At 37.8% G+C, this 22,965-nt stretch overlaps 2 protein-coding genes across 2 annotated transcripts; one reads left to right on the forward strand and one right to left on the reverse strand.

Annotated features, from left to right (window-relative positions):
* Positions 1 to 215: 215 nt before the first annotated feature.
* On the forward strand, positions 216 to 1,923 carry LOC134633896 (signal-regulatory protein beta-2-like). The gene is made up of 5 exons (XM_063483043.1): positions 216 to 258; positions 411 to 731; positions 821 to 1,177; positions 1,281 to 1,297; positions 1,825 to 1,923. The coding sequence occupies exons 1-5, from the start codon at positions 216 to 218 to the stop codon at positions 1,921 to 1,923; spliced, it is 837 nt and encodes a 278-aa protein (XP_063339113.1).
* A 1,984-nt stretch (positions 1,924 to 3,907) lies between these two features.
* Positions 3,908 to 16,220, reverse strand: LOC134633912 (uncharacterized). The gene is made up of 8 exons (XM_065472122.1): positions 16,139 to 16,220; positions 15,539 to 15,680; positions 11,293 to 11,303; positions 7,836 to 8,174; positions 7,398 to 7,736; positions 5,705 to 5,815; positions 4,450 to 4,523; positions 3,908 to 4,033 (listed from the first exon to the last, which is right to left on the reverse strand). The coding sequence occupies exons 1-8, from the start codon at positions 16,218 to 16,220 to the stop codon at positions 3,908 to 3,910; spliced, it is 1,224 nt and encodes a 407-aa protein (XP_065328194.1).
* Positions 16,221 to 22,965: the final 6,745 nt, after the last annotated feature.

The following is a 22,965-nucleotide window of genomic DNA, read 5'->3' on the forward strand; positions in this document are numbered from 1 at the left end:
GTCAAACATAAAAAGTGAACAATGTGAAACCTTGCAACAGAAGATGAAAAGAGAAGATGTGTTTTTAAAAAGCTCAAAATGAGACCAGAGTGACAGGAAGTTTACTTTTGAGTCTCTTCCGTGTTAACCAATCAGATTTCTTTTATGGTCCAACCCAACATGCTCCTTTCACCAACTTAACTTACTAAAAAACCCCGAGCAGGAGCAGTGTCAAGATGGTGGTGTTATGGATGATATTACTTCTTCTTCATCATGGAAGTAAGTGCTAATTCATTCTGTACATAAATCTTAAACTTGATAATTTATGTTGAATAGATTTGTCAGGATTTATTGATAATTATATTATTAATATTTTTTAACATTTTTATCTAATACAACATTTTTTCTTTCTTCATTTTGTTTGACCTCAGATGCTCTGGTTCCAGTGAAAATGGTTCAACTTGGTGAACCAGCAACCTTAAAATGTGATATACCCAAAGAGATCAGGAGTAAAGTATACTGGTACAGGCAGAGTGTTGGGGATACACTTGAATTAATTGTGACACTATATCGAGATACAGAACCTGTGTATGGTTCTGCGTTTTTGAAATCAAGATTTTCTGCACAAAATGCCAACAATTTTAGCAAACTGACTATTCTGGAGACAATCCAAGAGGATGAGGGAATTTATCATTGTGGAATGACAGCATGGCATAATCTTGAATGGAGTGGGACATATTTGTTAGTTAAAGGTAATAAACAGAACAACTTTTACAAACTTTTTAATGTATTTTGACATTTTTTTGAAGAATGTCATTGTAATACATTTTATATTATGCAGGAAAGACTCAAAGGACATCAAACTATATTGTTGTACAACCGCAGATAGAATCAAATCCAGTGCGTCCAGGAGACACAGTGACTCTTCAGTGTTCAGTTCTCTCTGATTCTGAGAATAAGACATGTCCGGGAGATCATAATGTTTTCTGGTTCAGAGCTGGATCTAATACATCTCATCCAAACATCCTCTACACTCATGAAAATAGAACTGATCAATGTGAGAAAACATCTGAACATCAGGATAGATGTGTTTATCGCTTCTCTAAGAATGTCAGCTCCTCTGATGCTGGGACTTACTACTGTGCTGTGGCCACATGTGGGGAGATATTATTGGGAAATGGAACTACAGTTGAACTTGGTATGATTTTGTTTTATTTGCTAGAATTTATACTAAACTATGTTAATATCAAGATAAGTTATAAGACTTTTTAAGAATGTAATTTTTGTGTTCTTTTTTGTAGAGCGAACAACACAACTCGTATTTATTCAAATGGCAATATTAATAACCTGTTTGGCCATTTCAATCATTGGAAACGTTTTCCTCATCTGCAGACGAAGCGTATGTAAGAGAAGTAAAGGTAAGTGTTATCTGAAGATAAAGATTCATGCATTTTATAAACAAAATCTTTAAATGAGTTCTCCTATAACACCATAAGGTAAATTTTTGTTAATTAATTGTTAATGAATCTGTACGACACCTCCTTCCCCACAGTGACTGTCTTTACTTTGTGTACCTGAATTTGTTTAATGCATGTATCTATGTCTATGAGTGAAATTTTTGTAACAATAAATTCACAAGGTAATATCACCTTTAGTGCATTTCACTGTTATAATTTATTGTTACAATGTATATTTTAAGGATACGAAAGTGCTATAACAGAAGTCCAAACCGACAATTTGTTCCAATCAGTAAGTAATAGAAATTACAGCTGTTCAGTTCAAATATGTCTAAAGAGTTCCTCATCACAATCTAAACTATGTTTGTGTATTCTTATTATAACACAGACTGAAGCTGATATAAACTACGCTGCACTGAATTTCTCTGAACGAAAAACCAGAGGAAGAAGGAAGAGGGAGTTTACTGAGACTAGTGTCTACTCCTAAATGCCGATGTTGATGAAGTATCAACATATTGAGTATGTCCTTGAAAATAAACCTGACATGCTGTTACAGAGTCTATGTTTGTGACTTTTTGGTATTGTTAGTTTCAGTCTTTGTCATAAGTTTGCTTCATCACTAATACAATTTGTGCTGTCAGTATTTGTTGTACTTGTGACATCAGTAGTTTTTTATCTGTGAAAAATGGCTGCCTTGGTTTTCACAGTTAGAAAAAGATTACATTTAGTGCCTATGACACTTTAGTTCACACTACAGGCATCAGGTGTTATTTGGGGTGGTCAGTTTTATTTTAAGGGCTGGGGCTGGTGTTGGGATGTTTAATTACTTTGCACAAGAGTTCTTTCAGAATAAATACACATCTATGTGCTTATTTCACCTTCTGTCACTGTCCTGGATCTTCACTCGACTGTTTTGAGTTGCATTTTCTTGTTCTTAGTTAAGCGTATCCTTAGTTTCCTCAGATCTTTGTCATGTCCCGTGTGTGAATGTGCGTGTGAATGGGTGGATGACTGAATGTAGTGTAAAGCGCTTTGGGGTCCATAGGGACTAGCAGTAGTAAAGCACTATACAAATACAGGCCATTTACCATTTACCATGCCGTCATCATATCCTTCATGTTGCATATGCTCTATCAGTCAATGTTAGCATTTCAGTCAGCCTACTCCAGTTAACTGTGCTTTATGTTTTGTTATGTTTGCCAGTGCTATGTTTTAAGTTCATGTTTGTTTGCAAAGTTCTGCATTTGGGTCCCCTCTCTACCTGCCACACAGCATCCCTTGATTGAATGACGTGACAAAGAACAGGGGGAAATGGAGTTCTTAAATACACACATGAGGCAATTACAAACATGGAACATAGCTGGGAAAAACAAATTACAGCTAAACGAAGTCAGACTAATGACAGGGGAAGCAAAACTAAATGTAACACATGCAGGACAAGAGACTTTCAAACTAAAATAGGAAACTAACACAGCGTGAGACATACAGACTTGACAAAGACAAAAAGAGAATAAACAGAGACATAACTGACTACAGAGGCAAGGCACAGAGGTACCAAACAGATGGAGACATGCCTGGGGAAACAGACTGAGAAAAAACAATGAAAACCACTATTAGAAAATGATCGAGTGTATGGGATTCACATGTTGCTTCATTTCAGTGTTTGTTTATATTATCATTTTATAAATGTGTTGTAAGCTATTTCATCAACAGTTTGATAAAATGCACATTTTGCACACTGCTATCTGCTTGCTTGCCTTGCAACCAACATGCACTAGATAGTGCTAGCAAAGCTATCTGTTAACCAGTACAGAGTCTGCCAAAATATTAAATAAAGACCAAGCAATCATCAGTCTGCAGAATCTGATTGTTGTTTATGTTTTGAAACAACAAACTTTACTTTATCTTAATAAGCTATCATGTTTTACATCTTACATTGAAGCTGCAATCCCTATTAAGGATACGTCAAACTTAAATTTAGTATCACTTCATAATCAGTGTCAAGGTACAGTTTAGGTTCAATAACAGGGGAAAATAAATTTGAAAAGAGAACCTTTAGCATTTGCCACAATCATCCTGCAGAATCCCGTAAGTAACACCCTACAAGTAGTCACACCATCTAGCTAAGTCTTGGTTTTAATCTAAAGCATACCCTCTTGTGGAATGTCATGTGCTTGTCAATGGTATGTATATTTAAAGTGTCTCATAAAACATACAGAAGAATATAAAATTCACTCTTTAATGACACTAAATTATGATTGATATTTATTTCAGTTTGATATGTTACTCAACTCAAATCTGATAGTACATAATATAAAGATCCACATAATCTTAACATATATATTTTTGATTTAAATAGCCAGCATTACAAAACACATCCCATCTCTAGCCTAATCTATTTTGCAGTGCTACTAACAATAATATATCAGCACGAAAATTGTTAAATATTCATTCTTGATGAGGAGAGCATTCTACTGGTAGTCTGTCATGCCAGAATATATGCTGTCATCTGGTTGCTCCCGCTTATTCTTCCATTTTTTAGCTTTTCTTAAGGAGAAGTCCAGCGCCGCATAGTTTACTCCTACTTCTTCACCCTCCTGCAGATTATTAACAGAAATTAGAAGATAGAAAACAGAATTGGAATTTAATAACCATTTTAAAACAGTTTTACAAATTATATTAAACTCACAGAACATAGTCATAGTTTGAAATTGAAAGTGAAGTGTGATACTGAGGCCCAATCAAACTTTTTTCATAACTAAACTTTACTAAATCTCCCACAGTTTACTTTTAAAAACTTTTTGAAAGGAGGTCAGGTAAAATTGATTACTACCCTGTAGTTTTGCCTGTATCTCAGTATGTTTTGGTTTTCTCATAGAGAAGCTTATTGATCTGTGTGTTTCAGTCCTAAGAGTCTGCATTGACTTTGTCACCCATGGCATCTGTCCAGTGTAGGATGCTAACATTATTATCATCAACTAGTCATGCTTTTTGCAATATTTACAATATGTACCACATTACTCAGTTGATCTGCAGTTGATCTATCCTGTTCATTGATTGGAGGCTGAGTGGAGACGGTTTCTCCTCCTGTTCATAAAAAGAAAACATTAAGAGTGATTTATTTTTTAAGCCTTTTAGGTCAGATCCAAGAACCTAATTATCACGATTATAGTAATACTGGATAGGGCATTAATTTGCTCTAAAAACAGCTTCATTCATAGAAACTTATAAGGAAGCTCTGTAGTCACACGTATGTTTGCTTCCTGGGTATTTGCTGGCTAATTTATGCTTTACATCGCTTCTACTTTCCCACACTACCATTGTTCCAATGCTGACATCACTGGTCTGGTCCAATCATCTTTCTGTCCGCCTTCTTCAGGCCATTCTGCCTCCACTCCGCGTACATTAAATCTCACTGTTAATCTGTCTTTCAAACACCTTTGTGCAACCCACCTCCTACCTATCCCTGCCTCTCTCATGTTACTGAGGTTTCATCCAAGCCTCTGTCTTCATCTCCACCACCAGCGTTTCATTCTGCTGCAATGGGGCATCAGAGTCTAATCGCCAAATAGTTTAACTGAATTCTGCATATCAATAAATCATTTTCAATTCCTTGTAGTGATCTCTCTTTATTGAGCTTGCACCTGTAGATTCATACTGTTAAACTCTTGCTTTAACACTTCTGAAATAAACTATTAGATTAAAATCTGTCTCCTGAAATGGCTGCTTAAGTCTACTGGAGTCACTGTCATGCGAATGAAAGCAGTTTGAAACAACTTGTGAGTCATTAACTTTTGAGTCATCTTCTTTTGTGACTCATCCAGAGAGTCGCCACTTAAAGTTTGGTGACACAGGTATGTAAGGACTCACACGGCAGGTCTGATAGATCCATGCAGTAGATAATAATTCTAATTCTGACTGAAATGAATCACGCCATGCATTACTGGGTCCAGAGTACAGCAAGGACTGCAGTTCTACATGGTGGGTGCTGGTCGTATTTGGGTATTGTATTGCTTTCCTTCAAGACGCTGGGGACTGCATCGAAATGGCAAGTTCCAGGCCCCAGATTATATTTTACCCTTTATTTACATGTGAACATCTGTTCACACGTTGAGTCTAAAACCTTGTTGAATTTGTGATGTGAAACATTAAGGCAGTTCTAAAGGCAACCAGTACTAGCAAGGTAACTATTACTGTATACTAATGTTATACTATTAATGTATATACACACAAATGTGATGTAATGCAAATGTCATGCATCACTGTACCTTTGGACTGTTCGCAAGTTGGCTTCTGTTTTCTGGACAGAATCAGAACAAAATTTACAAGCACAGAGAAGATCAGCAGTGTCACAAGCACAGCACTGAGCGGGAACTCGTCTGGAACGAGAAAACATCCCAGCAGACACTTTACATCCCATTTATGTAATTGTGTAATAGCGCACATCTACATGACTCACTGTTAGTCCCAAGTAAATTTCATGTAGATGGCTTTTATTGATTTATATTAATTACTAATATTTTACTCATTACCATGTTAATAACAATGAATAAATAAAATCATTATCTCCTCGTAGTTTATGAAGAAGCCTACAGACAATGTTTTTTCTCATCAGCCTCAGCTGCACTTTTTTTTAACTACACAACAGAGTGTATTGCAATCCAAGAGTCATGGATAATGAATTATGTTGAGCTCAAAGTAAGACTTTTCAGCATCAGAAAGAGAGGTGTCTTTTGACTTGACTTTATCACCACGGTAACATACAATGAACACACAATCTTGTCTGTAGCAGGTTATATTAGTTTCATTTTGAAAGCAAAGCTGAAAGTCCAATATTTTAGCTAATTATTTTATTTACAGTGAGCTTTAAGAGCAAGAAAGATTATCAACTGAGAGAACACATTTTATTCATATGTACCTTGTTAGGCCGTATCATAATAACACCACTAAACTGTAAAGTTAAAGTAGTACTGCATGTATGACATTGTCACCGGAGTTCACTTGCATTTGTTTGATGATGCAGAAAATATCTGACTTATTTTTATGTTTTGTCTTGCGTTTGTCTGATTCTAAGTGTTTTTACATAACTGCAATTAGAGCTAATAGAGCTCAGGTAAAAGAAAATTATCATTTACATTTGTTAAGTATTACATTCCTTTTTTTCTCATTTGTCTAATAATGTTGGAGTAGGTAGTGCTAAATTCATTTTTTTTTTTCATTTTGTCCCCTTTGTGTAATTGTGCAGAGGTTAAATCTAGGTTAACAGAAAAAGCTGAACATGATACTTGTTATCTCTGACTAGATTTTAGGTTTTCTCAAATCCAGCTATCACAAAGAAGGCCTGGCTATGGTTAACTTGCTTCATAGTGCAACCCTGTACTGAAGATCAACACATTATTATTTAGCTGTTCCAGGTATGGTTTCACAGTTCTCTGATAGGGTTTATAAAAAAAAAGCACTAATACTAATTTGTCTGTATTCTTTAGGTGGCATTTTCTTATCAAGCATTGTATTTTTGGATTGTATTGCATTCTAAGTGTTCACTAGCTTTACATAGTTACAACACAACCATCTAAACTAAATGCATATAACAATATGGACAGCTGAAATGCAGGGCCCTTCATCTGACAGAAAACACTGCAGGAAATGAGTAGAAAACATACACATAGAAGAACAGAAAAAGAACAAAGACAGAAAAAGCAACAAAGGCAGCCAAATGGCACCTGCAATATGACAAACACAAATAGGCTGTAAAATGGTCACCGGTCTCCAACCACTGTGGGCTGTAAGCTTTAAGAACATTGTATGTTTATATAATGTATTTCAAGCTAATCTAGGTAGAGTCACTGTTTTAGAGGCCTTAAACTACCATGTGAAGACCTCTAGTATATATTCACAGAAATACAGGCAACAGTGATCACTATAAATAATAATATTTTAAGTAAGCCTTTAAAAACATACTTGTCACCACTTTTGTTCCTTCACCAAACAGGATCTCACTGCATGTGACCACAGCACAGTAGTACGTCCCAGCATCAGATGACTTTGTTATAGTTTTGGACAGACTGTAGTCACATTTCCCATCCTCTTTATTTCTGACATTGCCGTGGTAAATGATATCTGGATGGGATTCTGATCCACCTTTAAACCAGTGCACTTTGTCTTCCCCTGGACACTGATCTGTGACATTCTTGGTCTTAGAGAGAAGTGAACACTGCAGAGTCATTGTATCACCCAGCTTGACTGACTCCACATCTGGAGTTTGTTTCACGGTGACAAATTTATGTTGAGTTTTAGGATCTGTGTGATTCACAAAAAGACATGTCTTGGTATTAACTCTATTTGTTTTGATTTTGACACAGATATATAAAAACAAACAATAAAATAAATATACTTTACCATTCACTGCCAAAATTGTGCCATTTATAAATTCCATTTCATATACCGATCCTGCTTGACAAAGGTAAGTTGCTTCATCTTCTTTGCTTACATTTCTTATGATAAGAGAATGCACATGACCTACTTTTGTGGCATTGAATCTTGAGTTGTTAAATTGTCCATTGAGGGATATTTTTTCATAAGTTCCTTTAGTGACAGTTTCAAGCATATGTCCAAAATTCAACTTATACCAGTAAGAAAACTCTGCATTATCTTTCACACATGTCAGATTCACATTATCTCCAAGTTTAGCCACATGTAAAGACATCTGCTGAGGAATCTCACTCATTTCAATCAAAGCTGAAGAAAAGAAACCAACAGTAGCAGTTAGAACATGATAGGACAAAATACTTAAAAATATATATAATCATTATGTAGTCTAAAATATTACAGAGCCTTGTACAGTTTGTCTTATATGGTTTACAATGCTACATCCCACAGTACAGAAAAAGTAAACTCACACAATATACTTAGAAGAATCAAAGGAACCAGTCTTCCGATCATTGTGGTACCTCAACCTTCTCTTGCACAACTGATGTCTTCCCACTCAAAAGAAGATTTAAACACAAGATGATCAAGGTTTAGAAAGTGGAAATCGCAGTGATTGGCTGAAACACAGAAAATGCACTTCCTGTAATATTTTACAGTGAATCTAGGCTGCACTGTTTGTTTTCAAAGCTAATTCTCCAGGAACAGTAACATAATCTGTATTTGAAAACCTGAATTATATATACATGGAAAAACAGTTGTATTCAAAACAAAATTGTGTTTTAGTTTGTTTATGATGTACAATCCACATAGGATAACCACAAAAATTTTGAGCAGATAGTTTTACCAATCATTTGAACAAAGATTTAGGAGACTATGATTATCCTCACACCCTCAAACACCAATGAACAACAACTGACAGTTTTTTTCCCCTTCGTCTTATATCTCATCTCACACCCTAAAGTTGACCTTACACTTTCCATAATTTACATACCAACCATGCAAGTAAAACCATCCTTTTACCCACATTACAGATTTTGGATTTAAATTTAGTATCCAGACTTAAAAAATGCAGAGAGCCACAACTAAATAAATAATGATCAATCAAACAAAGTTAGGTTGGTCATTGCCCAACAACAGATCCTCTTTGCATTCGCTATGACTGACAAACTCAACTGGATAGTTGCTTTCAGATGTAGCTACAATACTGCACACATGTAAGATGTAAATACCCTATTAGAAGGTTTGTTCCCTAAAAAGATTAACTTTGTTTAAGTCATTTTTTATATGTTTTGTTTAAGCATCTGAAACAACAGCAAAGCCTGAGTTGTCTATCTGTAATAAGAAAAAAAAACAGCACTCCTCTCATTGAGTAAAGCAGTACAATAGATCTATAATGCTTTACTTTTTGTTTTTGCGGGGATCAGAATGCGTGTAAGCAAAACTCATTGGCACTTTTCTCAACTTTTATCTGCAGTGTGGCTGTTTGCTTCCTGCAACTCTCTGTCTCAGTCACACAGCCCAGCTAAACTTTTTCTGTCCGTTATATGCATGAATTAATAATCTTGCTATCAATTGTGCAAAGAAAGTATAACATTATAGCAAACCTACATTTTATTTCCCTCTATGCTGCCGTTGTTTCATGGCAATTCATGTCACAGTAATTTTTTCATACATTCAGTAAGCTAACCATTAACTTCGGTCTCAAGAAATAACTTCACATACACAACATGTTATGATCTTTCTCTAAGCAGCTTTTGTTTTATTTATTTTTTTCTAAATCCACTCAAATAAAGCAAAGCTTAATATTAAAGCAATATAAATGAAGGTGTAAAATTCATCGTTTACATGACTCAGTTTAACTGCCAACTCTTGTCCAAGAACATGAATCACTGGATTAAATTTTGTATAATACTGAGTGCTTTGAGACTTTGTTGTCAGTGTAGTTATCTACTGAGGTTACTGACGCTACTGGACTCCCACTCAAAAACAAATATGTAATGAAGTAAAATACTGAAAAAAAACTTTTCGGTGTGGTGTTTGTCTTTGGTTTTTGTTTTGTTTTGGGTGGTTTTTGGTACAATTTCAGTATTTTCAAGAATCCTGTTTTAACTCTTGTAACTTAGCTTTTGTATACGAAATGAATAAAGTTTGTACCTTTTACCCTTTCAAGCTATGTGTGGATGTTAGTTTGATTTTAATTTATAAACTTTTGGGATAATTCAAAACCTGCACCACATATTGACTAAAATATTTCCATAGTGCAAATCACTTGCTTTATGGCCGAAATACATACAAGATGAACCTTTGAATGAAACTGAAATAAAGAGTGAGAAATAAACGTTTAAAATAAATAAACGTTTGAAATAAAGAGTGAGAAATAAACGTGGCTTATGATATTAAAGTTCTTCTTTGCAGCAAAAGGAGATCAATTAGCTAAACTCATGCTTTGATGATTAAAGTTCACTGTAAGCATGCTGGTTGGTGGGCTTTACCACTTCAGAGCAGAATGGTAATCCTCTAATCTCAGGAAATGAGACATGAGACACTACAGGTTACATAAATAATGAAACTATGACACTTTATTTATTTATTTATTTATTACTGTATGGAACAAAACAAAATTATGCAATAAAAAATATGCCTGCTGACTGTCTTAGACCAGCAAAGCAACAAAACATAAAAAACACAATGAATATGAGGACAGTGATGGGGAGTAACGGAATACATGTACCGCCGTTACGTATTTAAAGTACAAAATATGAGTAACTGTATTCCGTTACAGTTACCGTTTAAAAAGGTGGTATTTAGAATACAGTTACTTTGTTGAAATAAATGGACTACACGGCGGTATTTTCCTGTTTCATATTGTGGCGGGTCAGGACTGTTTGGGTTTTGTTTGACAGCTATGTTCTGTTGTTCCAGGCGTCAGCGTTACGGTTGCCATGGTTACAGGTTGACGCGCTCTCTCTCTCTCTCTCTGCGACTGTGTGTTTCCTGGGTGAGAGAGCGCCTTCTTGTTGTTGTTGCTGTTGTTGTGCTAAGCTATGTCGAGCAGTTGGGTTACCGGCAGTGCGTTTCTGTTGGAAAATAAACGGCTGTGCTCCCTGGCAACTCGGGGAAGCAAGACTAAATGACACCTCTGTCTCCTCCTTGTCTGAGCTCGCCACAATATGTATAATACACGGCGGTATTTTCCTGTTTCATATGTTGGGCTATACCCTCTCTATTTTTGGTAATTCCACGCCGGTGGAAACCCCCAAAAAACACGCATTAAGAGGCCCTAATGCCTGTATCTCAGTCTCGCGTCTCATAATGACGTGAAGAAATATTTTAAAAAATGATTTAATATGAAGGCAAAAGGCAGAACGCTACCCTAAAGAATGTAGCCTCATGGGCAGTGTAGTCCATGCTGCAGGGACTGCCATACCCCTTATTTGTCTGTGAGCGCAAGGAGGGAGAAAAATGAGAGTAGAAAAGTAGAGCTGTCACCGAGCAGAAACAGGAGATGGAAGCATGTAAATATAATAATAACCACTGCAGCCAAGAAGAGTGCCTGAAGAGCTGAGTTGTAAGTAAGCTATTAAGACTTGACTGTACACTGTGTTCGTGTTTTCCTCCGAAACAATAAGTTCCGTTGGAGCAGCCTTTCAACGCCTCTCTCTGTCTCTCACCTTTCTGTCTCTCGCAAGCAAAGTTGACCCAGACAACAAAGTAAAGCTATTTTTCAGCTACGAGCCTGACACGGAACCCGACATATTAGCCAGAGGTCCCTTTACTACGGTTCGGAGCCACACCTTCAGTAATAGTAATAAATCACACAGCAATAGTACATTCATGTAGTTGTAAAAAGCATGATAATATATTAAGTAATCCAAAGTATTCAGAATACGTTACACTCATTGAGTAACGTAACGGAATACGTTACAAAATACATTTTGGGGCATGTATTCTGTAATCTGTAGTGGAATACATTTTAAAAGTAACCTTCCCAACACTGTATGAGGATGTGGCATCTCCTTTTAATATACATAACTTGTTTCATAAGAATAAATCAATATAATTAAAATGCAAGAAAAGGGACAGTAAAAAGTTTTGTTTTGTTTTGTTTGATAAATACAGGATAAAAACCCTGTAGTTATATGCAAGTGTAAATAGTTTGGCTCAGTCTGGCAGCAGACAAAGAAGAGTTCACACACAACTGTCACAGTATTGGGTCATGTGACCCAGTGTTTGAGTTTTATTGTATTTTGTTTTCCACTTGTGTTCTAGTTTCAGTTTAGTTTACCTTATTAAGTGCTACAATGCCTAGGTTGCTGTGTTAGTTCTTTGCTTTGTAGATCTTTTTGTGTCTTCTCCCCTGTTCTAAGTCTCCCTGTTTCATGTCTACCTGTCATGTTTCATGTCTCTGTGGTGCTTGTTGTCAAATTTCTGTCATGTCTGTGTCTCACAATGTTTCCTGTTTATTTGGAAGTCTTATGTCCATGTTCTATGTACTTAGTTTTCACTTCTACTGTGGCGTCATTATGTTCATTCTAGTCAGCTGTTTCCTCATGTGTCTCCACTTCCCCTGGTCACCTTGTGTGTGTATTTAAGCCCTCCATCTTCCTGTGTTCAGTGTGGTGTCGTCTGTGTTCCCTCCCCCATGTCTAGTTTTAGACTTCATAGTGTCCCTTCATGTTTCATAGTATTATCAGTGTTCATAGCTTTCATAGTCTCTCTAGTCTTGTCACAGTTTATTCATAGTTGTCTTAGTTTGGTCGCAGCCTGTTTGCATTGAAGTTTACCGGAAGCCCACACACACGGACCAGTACCTCCTCTTTGACTCCCATCACCCTCTGGAACACAAACTTGGAGTAATCAGGACCCTACACCACCGGGCAGAACATGTTCCCTCTAAGCCTGAGGGAAAAAAGAAGGAACACACACACGTAAAGGAAGCACTGCGGTTATCCTAACTGGGCATTCATGAAGTCAGCAAAGATGCACAGAAAAGGAGATCAGACACCAGCGAGGGAGGATAAGAAAGACAGACGCAACAACATTGTCATCCCCTATGTAGCCGGTGTATCAGAGAAACTCAGGAGAGTTTTCTCCAAGCACGACATCCCAGTGTACTTCAGACCCAGCAACACACTCCAAAACACAGACTTAACAACGTGGTGTATGCTGTACAGTGCAGCGAGGAATGCCCAGACCTCTACATTGGAGAGACCAAACAGCCACTTCATAAGCGCATGGCACAACATAGAAGAGCCACCTCCACAGGACAAGACTCAGCAGTCCATCTGCATCTTAAGGATAAAGGTCACTCCTTCGAGGATGCCAATGTTCACATTTTGGACAGAGAGGACAGATGGTTTGAAAGAGGAGTGAAAGAGGCCATCTATGTCCACTGTGAGCGACCATCTTTGAACAGAGGCGGTGGTTTACGACACCAATTGTCTGCCATCTATAATCCAGTTTTGAGATCCCTTCCCAGATGCCTTAATGCCCACTCACATTCTGGGCCATCTGACCTCAGGAATTCACATGATAGGGTGGGGCCAGTTTTCACAATGAGCTCACCCGAAACCCTGGCTGATTAGGTCCCACACCCGCTTTCACACCTTGGCTCATGTGATTAGAGGATCACCAGGGGGTCCTTTGTCCCTCTTTGGGGGGATAATCCCACTGGGTTTAAATCTGGGACTCTCGGCCATTTGACCTTAGAACTGAAGAAGCTTCTTGGATGAGAGGTGAAATATCTTCAAGCAACTTAAAGAAGTCCAGACGCTTTTCTTTCCAAGCTCCTTAGACTACGATGACCTGGATGACTGAGAACCTTCACAGACATACGCCTGTTTGCTTTATTTTTGTATGCTCAAGTATCAGCCCCAAATAAAGGCTCATTTTTCGTTAAAGTTAATTCCGTCTCCTTGTCAGTGTCCGCACTTGGGTCCTCCACTCATTCTTCATTCGGTCTGCCTCCCGCAAACCATGACAACAACGGAATTCAAATTCCTATTTTATTTAACTAAACATGTACTGAGGTGTGAAAATGTCAGGTATTAGTAATACATGGATTTTGAATGTATGAAAAAAAAACACGATGGTTAAAATGTGGAAGCTACCCAGAGTGAGAGAGAATGAGTTGACTGAAAGAGCAGGCTTTAGGATATTTGCTTTTTCTCCAGTTGAGTTTCTGAATTTCTGAGTTAACTTCCTCCAAACCATCAGTCTTTTATACCGCATCCCCACAAGACTGCAAAAGGAAGTCACACCACTGATCATTGCGTCAATCTCTATTTATCAGCTATGTACCACAGGCCTTCAATATGGCAGTAGTTTGAATGTGGTTTGAATCACATCTATCTAATAGACTCAGTATCATTTGAGGACATAACTTATGTCACAATGGCCAAAAAGGCTGTTACCAGAACTGAAGCCAAACGCAGAAACCCAAAGCGGAGGCGGCAGAGTGTTTAACAATGTTTATTGATCTAGCACTGGTTGAACTTGACAGTAGCTGGAAACAATTGGAGATAGAATGTAACAGTGCCATGAGTGCCTGAAGCCAAATGTAAGAGTCGTGGAGAGTCCAGGAGAGCTATGGTACAAGAAAACAAGGTAAGTAAAGCAGGTGGCAACGAGAACATGGAGCATGGACAGCCGATTACCAACTTGGAGTAGTTGACAAACTGCCAGTGATGGAACGTCAGCATAGAGTTTAAATCTCTCGAGCCTGATTGCCTCAGATCAGCTTCCGGTGAGTGGAACTGCTGAAGAGATGACAGTCCTGCCAAGGAAACTCAGGAACCTGGTGGGAATTTCCAGCCAATCACCCATATCGTGACAGCATATATATTCACTGTTACCCAGATAGCACCCAAATGCATCTATCCATGAAGCCAGATAACACACACCAATTAGTTGAACTGCAGTGTACTGCAGGAACATCTTCAAGACATAAAGATCTTGATAATGCCTAATTTTCTGCTTTTAAATTCAGATAAAGCTGAGGTTATTGGTAGTTTTTGACCATGATATGTCCTTTAATGTGCATAATAAACAAATATATAGGACACATCCAGCACACATTCTGTCTTAGCGTGATGCTGAAATACTAGTTCATGCATTTATTACTTCAAGGCTGGACTATTCTAATTCATTTTTATCAGGATGCTCTAAAAACTCTGCGAGTACTAACAGGGACTAGAAAGAGAAAGCATATTTCTCCTATGCTGGCTTCTCTTCATTGGCTTCCTGTTAAATCCAGAACTGAATTTAAAAATCCGTCTCCTCACACACAAGGTCTAGAACAGGGGTCCCCAACTCCTGGCCTCAAGGGCCAGTGTCCTGCAGGTTTTAGATATCACCCTGGGTCTACACACCTGAATCAAATGATTAGTTCATTACCAGGCCTCTGGAGAACTGCAAGACATGTTGAGGAGGTAATTTAGCCATTTGAATCAGCTGTGTTGGATCACTGACACATCTAAAAACTGCAGGACACCGCCCCTCGAGGCCTGGAGTTGGGGACTCCTGGTCTAGAATAATCAGGCCCCATCTTATCTTAATGACCTTATAGTACCAAATCACCCCTATAGAGCACTTCGCTCTTAGACTGCTGGTGTACTTGTGGTTCCTAAGATATTTAAAAGTAGTATGGGAGGCAGGGCCTTCAACTTTCTCACAGTAGGACAACAGAGTCCTCAGGTGGAGCACCCTCCAGTACCCCACTGAGGGACTCCAAGAAGGCTGGGTACTCTGAACCGCCACTAGGTGCATTCACCCATTCCCCGACCCGGTGGCGCAGGGAACAAACCCACTCGTTGACTGGGACAAACCCCAAAATACAGGCAGCAAGCACGGGGGGTACAAGGATACCCACCCCAGATTCTGAGACAGTCCAGCCCCTCTCCAGGAGACTGGTTCCAGAGCCCCAGCCGTGCATTGAGGTGAGCCCAACTATATCTGGCTGCTACCTCTCAACCTCACACACTAACTCAGGCTCCTTCCCCACCAGAGAGGTGACGTTTCATGTCCCAATTGCCAGTCTTGGTAGCCGGGGACAACATAGCCCCTGGGATCCCTGGGACACACAAACCCCTGCACCATGATAAGGTAGCATTCATGGAGGGGATGAGTAAATTCCCTGGGCAAATAATAAGGCCTGAGTCCAACAGTGCACAGTTCAATGTCCGGGCAGCAAATCCTTTCTTTGATTGTCTTGTGTGCAGGGTTACACCACCGGTAGTTAACAAGAACAGCAAGTCCCCCTCCTTTCTGCTTACCGCTTGCGGTACTGTCCCTGTCCGCCCGAACAGTGGAGAAGCCTTCCACGGATGCGTTGTCGTCGGGAATATCCTGGTGCATCGATCGCGTAAACAGCCCATGTAGAATGTAGGAGTTGTGCCATGGTCCCATTCCTGAATAAAAGTAACATTTTCACGGCTACAAGCAGAACAAAAACTCTCTCAATCCACATAATTGAAGGAAAGTTATTAAAACAGATGAAAATACAAGTAAAGAAAAAAAGAATAAATAAGAAAAAAGCTAAACTAAAGATAAAAAGCAGGAGCAACTGCAATAGGCTGCATGCTGGTTGACCCATGCGCACTAATCAATTTTATTTATATAGCGCCAAATCACAACAACAGTCACCTCAAAGTGCTTTATAGTGTAAGGTAGACCCTATAATAATACATACAGAGAAAAACCCAACAATCATATGACCCCCTATGAACAAGCACTTTGGGGAGTGGGAAGGAAGAAACCTCCTGCAGAACGGGGCTCAGGGAGGGGTGGCCATCTGCTGTGACAGGTTGGGGTAAGAGAAGGAAGACAGGATAAAAGACATGCTGTGGAAGAGAGCCAGAGATTAATAACAAGTATGATTCAACACATAGAGGTCTACTAACAAAGTGCTGTAGTGTGAAGTGCTCTAATAGGGTTGATATGGTACTATGAGGTCATTAAGATAAGATGGGGCCTGATTATTTAAGACCTTTTATGTGAGGAGCAGGATTTTGAATTCAATTCTGGATTTAATGGGGAGCAATGAAGGGAAGCCAATGCAGGAGAAATATGCTCTCTCTTTCTAGTCCCTGTCAGTACTCTTGCTGCAGCATTTTGGATTAACTGAAGGCTTTTCAGGGAGTTTTTAGGACTTCCCGATAATAATGAATTACAGGAGTCCAGCCTGGAAGTAATATTTGCATGAACTACTTTTTCAGTGTCACTCTGAGAAAGGAAATGTTTTTATTTTAGAGATATTGTGCATATGAAAGAAAGCAGTCCTACATATTTGTTTAATATGTACATTGAAGGACAACTGAAGACTTCAAGCAAAAGGTGCAGTGGGTAGATTAACCACAGAACCCAGTCACTCAGTTAAGGAACCAGGCTGGTGAGTCACCTGTACAGTCACAATTTGCCTCCAATCATTCTGATGCACAGAGAAATATATGTGACACTAATTAAGGACAAAGACACATAGTGAAAGCAAAACACAGGAGACTTTTAACTACAAAATAAATCAAGAAGTATTTCAAATTGGAAACATCTAGGAGAGACTTGACAATAAGACAACACAAAGCAGGCCGATCTAATAAATACCGGAAAATGAGTTAACTGAAAGCAGAATACAAACATATGAACAGAACAGAAATGCAAAAACATAGAAACAATTAAAAAATATCTTTAGATAACAATGAGAAACATCCATAAAACTCTAAGTAACCCAACAAAAACCCACTATGACATGTATACGTGCAATTCTGAAGAGTGTGAACCCTGTTACACAGATAAAGGACATCATTCAGATGTTACATATGTTTTATTGTTGTTTAATCAGGACTCTGCAGAATTCACAAATTTTTGCATGACATCTGCATAAATAGGATTTTTTTATGTGTGGAGAACATTGCTCTCACTTGATGTTTGTAAACTAGTTAACGATGACCAATGCACATGCAACTGTGCAGATACAGTTTGACAAAATCAACAAGGCTCTTGTACTTTCATTTCAAAGCACTGTGGTATAGGTACGTCAGTGTCTGTCAGAGAACAAGCAAAGCCACATGTGGCGGCTAAACTGTGCGATGCAGGCTGTGGCTGGCTACTTCTCCGCTTCCGACACCCCGCCAAAACCTGTTTACTCAGAACGCATATGAATTTTGGTATCAACAGGATATGTAGCTCACTGAAAACAAGCCTCCGCAAGCTATTTTTAGCTGTAACTGTTAACCTGATAGTTTTCAGATCTGCTGTACTGGACATTGTTTAATTAATGCATTAATGCAGAGTTGTACAAAAAGAACTACTTTCAATCACAAACTCCACACAAGTACAGCTGTGCTAAAGATTGAAATTAAAATAATTTCAGTCAGGTTTTTGAGAGTTAAAATGTGATCATGTTAAATATGTAACATATAAATTTAATCGATCAAAGGTCAGAAGAGATTTGCAGACCACCAGGCAACTTGGGTGTGATTGAGGAGTGAAGACAGATATTAGAAACCACAATGAATGTTGTCTGGTTTCTTATGAGGTGGGTGAGGGGGATCAAAATACTCTGCTTGTAGATTCTTGGTTTTGATAAGCAAAAGGGTTTTGGCAAAAACCTTTAACCCAATTCATACTAAGAAAAGGAAAATACTACAGTGTTCAAAGGTTAAGCTATACTTTCTGAGCCATTCAGCTGGTTCCAAATTCATACTGATTATATGATGTTGTCAGGTACCAGCTGTGTTTTCCTATTGTGTGCAATGTGTTCTTTAGCACTGGTGCTCTGACCCTCCAGTCATGGCCACTGATAACAGCCACATTTACCAAACCTGCAACGTCCTCATTGGTGGTTAGGGTTATTTCTGTTAAGAATTTGTGTTTCACTTCAAGTTCCAGATAAATTATAGGCACTATATGCAGCTAGATTAAAGTTAGTGAAATATTATAGTTTGAGTTAAAACACGTGCAACTGACCTCCCTCACATATGCCATACCAAATGGGCCTTGCAGTACACATGCCACATGACGCTTTGTATGCAAATTAGCCATTCTAGTAGCTTTGACAAATACTAATTGGCACCCCAGAGATAAGAATAAGATATAGCTAGTACTAAGGGACTATAATATCAGATGGCGATTTGCACAACTGATGGCTTCCTGTCTGTTGGCATCTCAAAACTTCAAGATAGGCACTAATCAGTTATTTAATATACTAATGTTTGTGGACGCTGTGCATAACATACCTTACAACATAACTATGTTGCATGACTAAGCAGTGCATTGCTTTTTCTAAACAAATTATGAAGGAAACCACATTGCTGCAATGGAAATTCTTACAGAACAGTTGTCATATCACATGTCAAGTGCTAACATGATATGCTACGAGTTGCTAGTGCACAAAATATTTGCTTTAACTTGAGTTGCCTTGCGGAAACAAGTTTAAAGTTAGCCCCAGCACAGGAACTAAAAATAGAAAGCAAGAGAGAAAAAAATACCCCTTGTGGATTCACAACACGCAACCACATTACTGCTGATTTTTCCACTCACTGCCTGTGAAACATCAGCTAAAGTATTATGAATAAATTACCTATTCTAAGTTACTTATTTATGTTTTTTACATAAAATGAACTCAATGCAAACAGTCAGATTGAAAATAAAACTCTCTGTATTCTTTTTTTGTTAATAAAAGGAAGCTGATATGGATATGATGCAACAGAATTCACTCAAAGCAACAACATAATATGTATAAGACATTTTAGCTGACCAGTTCCCTGCAATGTTGATTTTTCAACTGAACACATATTTGTTTAGCCTTTTTTTTTTCATTATAAATGGTTTAAGTTATTAAGGTCAATTGTATAAATTATTTTAGAATTAAATTTTAAATATATTTTATTTCTATCTTCTGGATAGGGATCAAAGGCCATAATTAGTCATGTTACTACAATAAAAACTGCTGTTACATTAGCTCTCATTATTGAGTAAAATGGGTGTATAACAGTAATGATGACTGCTCTTATTTGCTGCAGTCTTAAAGGATGACTGAGCTGAAGTCACTGCAGGCCCAACATGTTGACTAAGTTGTGACAAATGCTCTGTTGCCATCTGCTGGTGACTTATTGGTAATTTAATTAAATATTTCTACACTGTACAAGTATTATTTAAAAAATCAATACAGCTATTATTTTAAACTATTAAATATACTATACTGAAATATAAATGAAATGTAACTAATAAAAGAAGAGATTTTGACTGAATAAAAAGGAAATACAGAGATTTTGAAGTAAGTGGTTTTTAACTTTTTACTGTTTATTTACTCTAAGGTCAGCTACTAAAATTGAGTCCATTAAAGGTTTTTGTCTAGATGTTTGTTGCTGCCTGTTTTTAATGGAGCAGTTATCTCATGTCATCTTACATGGCAATGGCAAAGAAACGATGTAGAAGCCTACTTGACATCGGTGTGAAATCAATAAACCACCAGCCACTCCTCTCCATGTGTGCTGGGGCCATTTTTATTGCACTTGTTTTTAATGCATTTTCTAACAAATTTAACTCCAGATTTTAAAAACACTTCCCAGTTTCTTCCTTGAGGTTACAACCATCTCATCTCTAGCACGCCATCTCATCCTCCTCAAATAGAATTTAACAGCATCTCATTCTAAAACATAATGGCTGAGCAGGGGCCCATGTAGAATAATAGATCTTTTGCCCAGCTGCAGGGGCTTCCTGAGACTTTTGAAACAACCAAAAGATAAATAAATCTGATACAAATTTAAACATTCTTATTTCCTATGTAAAAAAAACCTGTCATCTAAACATTGCAGTTAAAAAAAGCAAAGTAAATATTTTGTTAACTAAAATGTGTGTCATAACCTATGTCTATGCAATCCCAGACCTCTAATGTTGCATTTTTCAACCTGGACACTGAGAATGTACTGCAGAGAAATGGTCATCAGTGCGGCGAGTTTGGATTTTCTGTTGCCTTCCACCTGCATCAGAAGCTCAACAGAAAGAACCTGCAAGTGACCCTGTTTCTAAAGCTGGTGTCAGCTTCAGAAATAGGGTAAAGAGCTTGGGAATGTGGGATGGGTTTGGAGTAGAGCCAGTATTCATCCATATTAGGAGACAATTTGGAGAAAATTAAATGATTGCAGAAAATGGCTGTCAGATATGGATGATTTATTGTCAATGTACAGTTGCTTGCACAATGAAATTAGGTAGCAAAACCATAAAGGTGTGAAAATAAAGAAAGCAATATACAAGAAAGAAGAAGAAAAACAATATAAGAATAAAGTTGATTATATCAAATATTCATGTTCAAGCTCATCAGAATTGTCCAAACTGTTTTTGCTTTATGTACTATATTTCCCAGAGAAATATAAAGACAGGAACTGCTGCTCAAGACTTTTGCACGGTACTGTACACGCATTACTAAATGTCTTGATGCATGCTCACACGTCCAGGTTAGGAAATCCCAAATAGTTGTTTCCGTCAACTGCTGAGGAACTTTGAAAAAGAAAGTTTCCACACGGAGTCTTGACACTGTGCAAATACTGATTGTATTTTTTTGACACAGTTTTGCACTGGTGCAGCGTGTTATGAAATCCTGTCCTTAATTTCATGATTATCATCATAATGACACAAATTATTTCTCATTTTAAGATTTGTGATGAGACATTTCATGAACGAAATAAAACAATCATAGCTAAAATCTTTTACTTGCCATTATTCTTGGTTTTCTTCTAGCTCTACCATGGGGTTGATGTGGGTTATTTTTAGTGGAAAATCTGCTGCTGGTTTCCTATGTAATTTGCATCCCAAATTACACATTAGTTCTGGTTTTTGAAGAAGCAAAATCATGCAACATGGGTTCAACCTGCACCTCAACACTGCTAAAGAACAAAATGCCATGGCCCTTAAACTCAACATTCCTCTAAAGTGCAGAGCTTGAGGTATTTGATGCATTTCTTGCAATACTAAACCAGACATAGACAATCAAAAATGAAAAGTGAACAAAGAGAATAAAAAGATAATATGCTTTAGAAACAGATGAGATTAGGGAGTGTACACAGGGAGTGTACACAGGGAGTGTACACAGGGAGTGTACACAGGGAGTGTACTTTTGAGTGTCTTCTGTGTTAACCAATCAAATTCCTTTCATGATCTAACCCAACACGCTCAGTTCACCAACTTAACTTACTGAAAACCCCCAAGAAGGAGCAGTGGTACTGGTACAGGCAGAGTGTTTAAGTAATATTCCATTTTCAGGGTGATATCAACTCACATTGAAAATGTTTAACCAGTAAACTCACCCCACAGATTTGATTGAAGGGTAATTTCATCTCAGACCAGCACATTTTTTTAGACTGTCTCTGATAGTGTAGCAGATAGTCTCTGCATAAACGTTTTTGAACTTTGTACACATAGCGTTCTGTGTTGTGTTAGAACCAAGAGCAGCCTAAAGAAAACATCTGTTAAAACCTTGTATTGACTCTGAATCTGAATATTATGTAGAAAAGGTATTTAAATATATTTATTCTTTCAAGGTTAAAAAAACAACAACAACATTAAAATACCTGCATAGAGACTATAAAAATATAAAACTATGCTTGAAATCACAGAATTTCATCATGAAGTCTGTGATGAATAAATTCTTTATGTACTGTAATCAGTGTTTATGTTCAAGCTGGAGAGATTATATCTCTCGACTGGTCTGGGAACGCCTTGGTGTTCCCCTGGACAAGACAGAGGACGTGGCTGAGGAGAGGAAGGTTTGGGCGTCTCTGTTTAGGCTGCTGCCCCAGCGACCCAGACCCAGATAAGTAGAAGAAGACGGATGGATGGATGGATGGATGGATGGATAAAAATTGTTGGAAGCAAATTTGATTGTGTTACACTGCATATCCTTGCAAGATGAGAGAATATCATGCGTTTTTATGCTAAAACTTGTAAACCAAACTTGAGTCTTCCCTCTTTAATGTTGTACGACACCTGTGAAATCGACAGTTTTCCTTGTCTGTTGATTAAAAAGGTGAACAAACCACCATTTGGCTTAACATATTTATCCTCCATCCCATCAGCGTTCTGAATGCTTTTATTGTGAAAAATTGTT

Source organism: Pelmatolapia mariae, linkage group LG2 (assembly GCF_036321145.2).
Source record: "Pelmatolapia mariae isolate MD_Pm_ZW linkage group LG2, Pm_UMD_F_2, whole genome shotgun sequence".
Classification (NCBI taxonomy): domain Eukaryota; kingdom Metazoa; phylum Chordata; class Actinopteri; order Cichliformes; family Cichlidae; genus Pelmatolapia; species Pelmatolapia mariae.

Excerpts from the sequence above, each read along its gene's own strand:
- LOC134633896 (XM_063483043.1), top strand. The coding sequence starts at position 216 with ATGGTGGTGTTATGGATGATATTACTTCTTCTTCATCATGGAA. Across the intron at positions 259-410 it reads ACTTCTTCTTCATCATGGAA|ATGCTCTGGTTCCAGTGAAA; the intron begins GTAAGTGCTAAT and ends GTTTGACCTCAG. Across the intron at positions 732-820 it reads GACATATTTGTTAGTTAAAG|GAAAGACTCAAAGGACATCA; the intron begins GTAATAAACAGA and ends TATATTATGCAG.
- LOC134633912 (XM_065472122.1), bottom strand. The coding sequence starts at position 16,220 with ATGCACCAGGATATTCCCGACGACAACGCATCCGTGGAAGGCTTCTCC. Across the intron at positions 15,681-16,138 it reads CAGGGACAGTACCGCAAGCG|TCAACGAGTGGGTTTGTTCC; the intron begins GTAAGCAGAAAG and ends GGTTTGTCCCAG. Across the intron at positions 7,737-7,835 it reads CACAATTTTGGCAGTGAATG|ATCCTAAAACTCAACATAAA; the intron begins GTAAAGTATATT and ends TGAATCACACAG.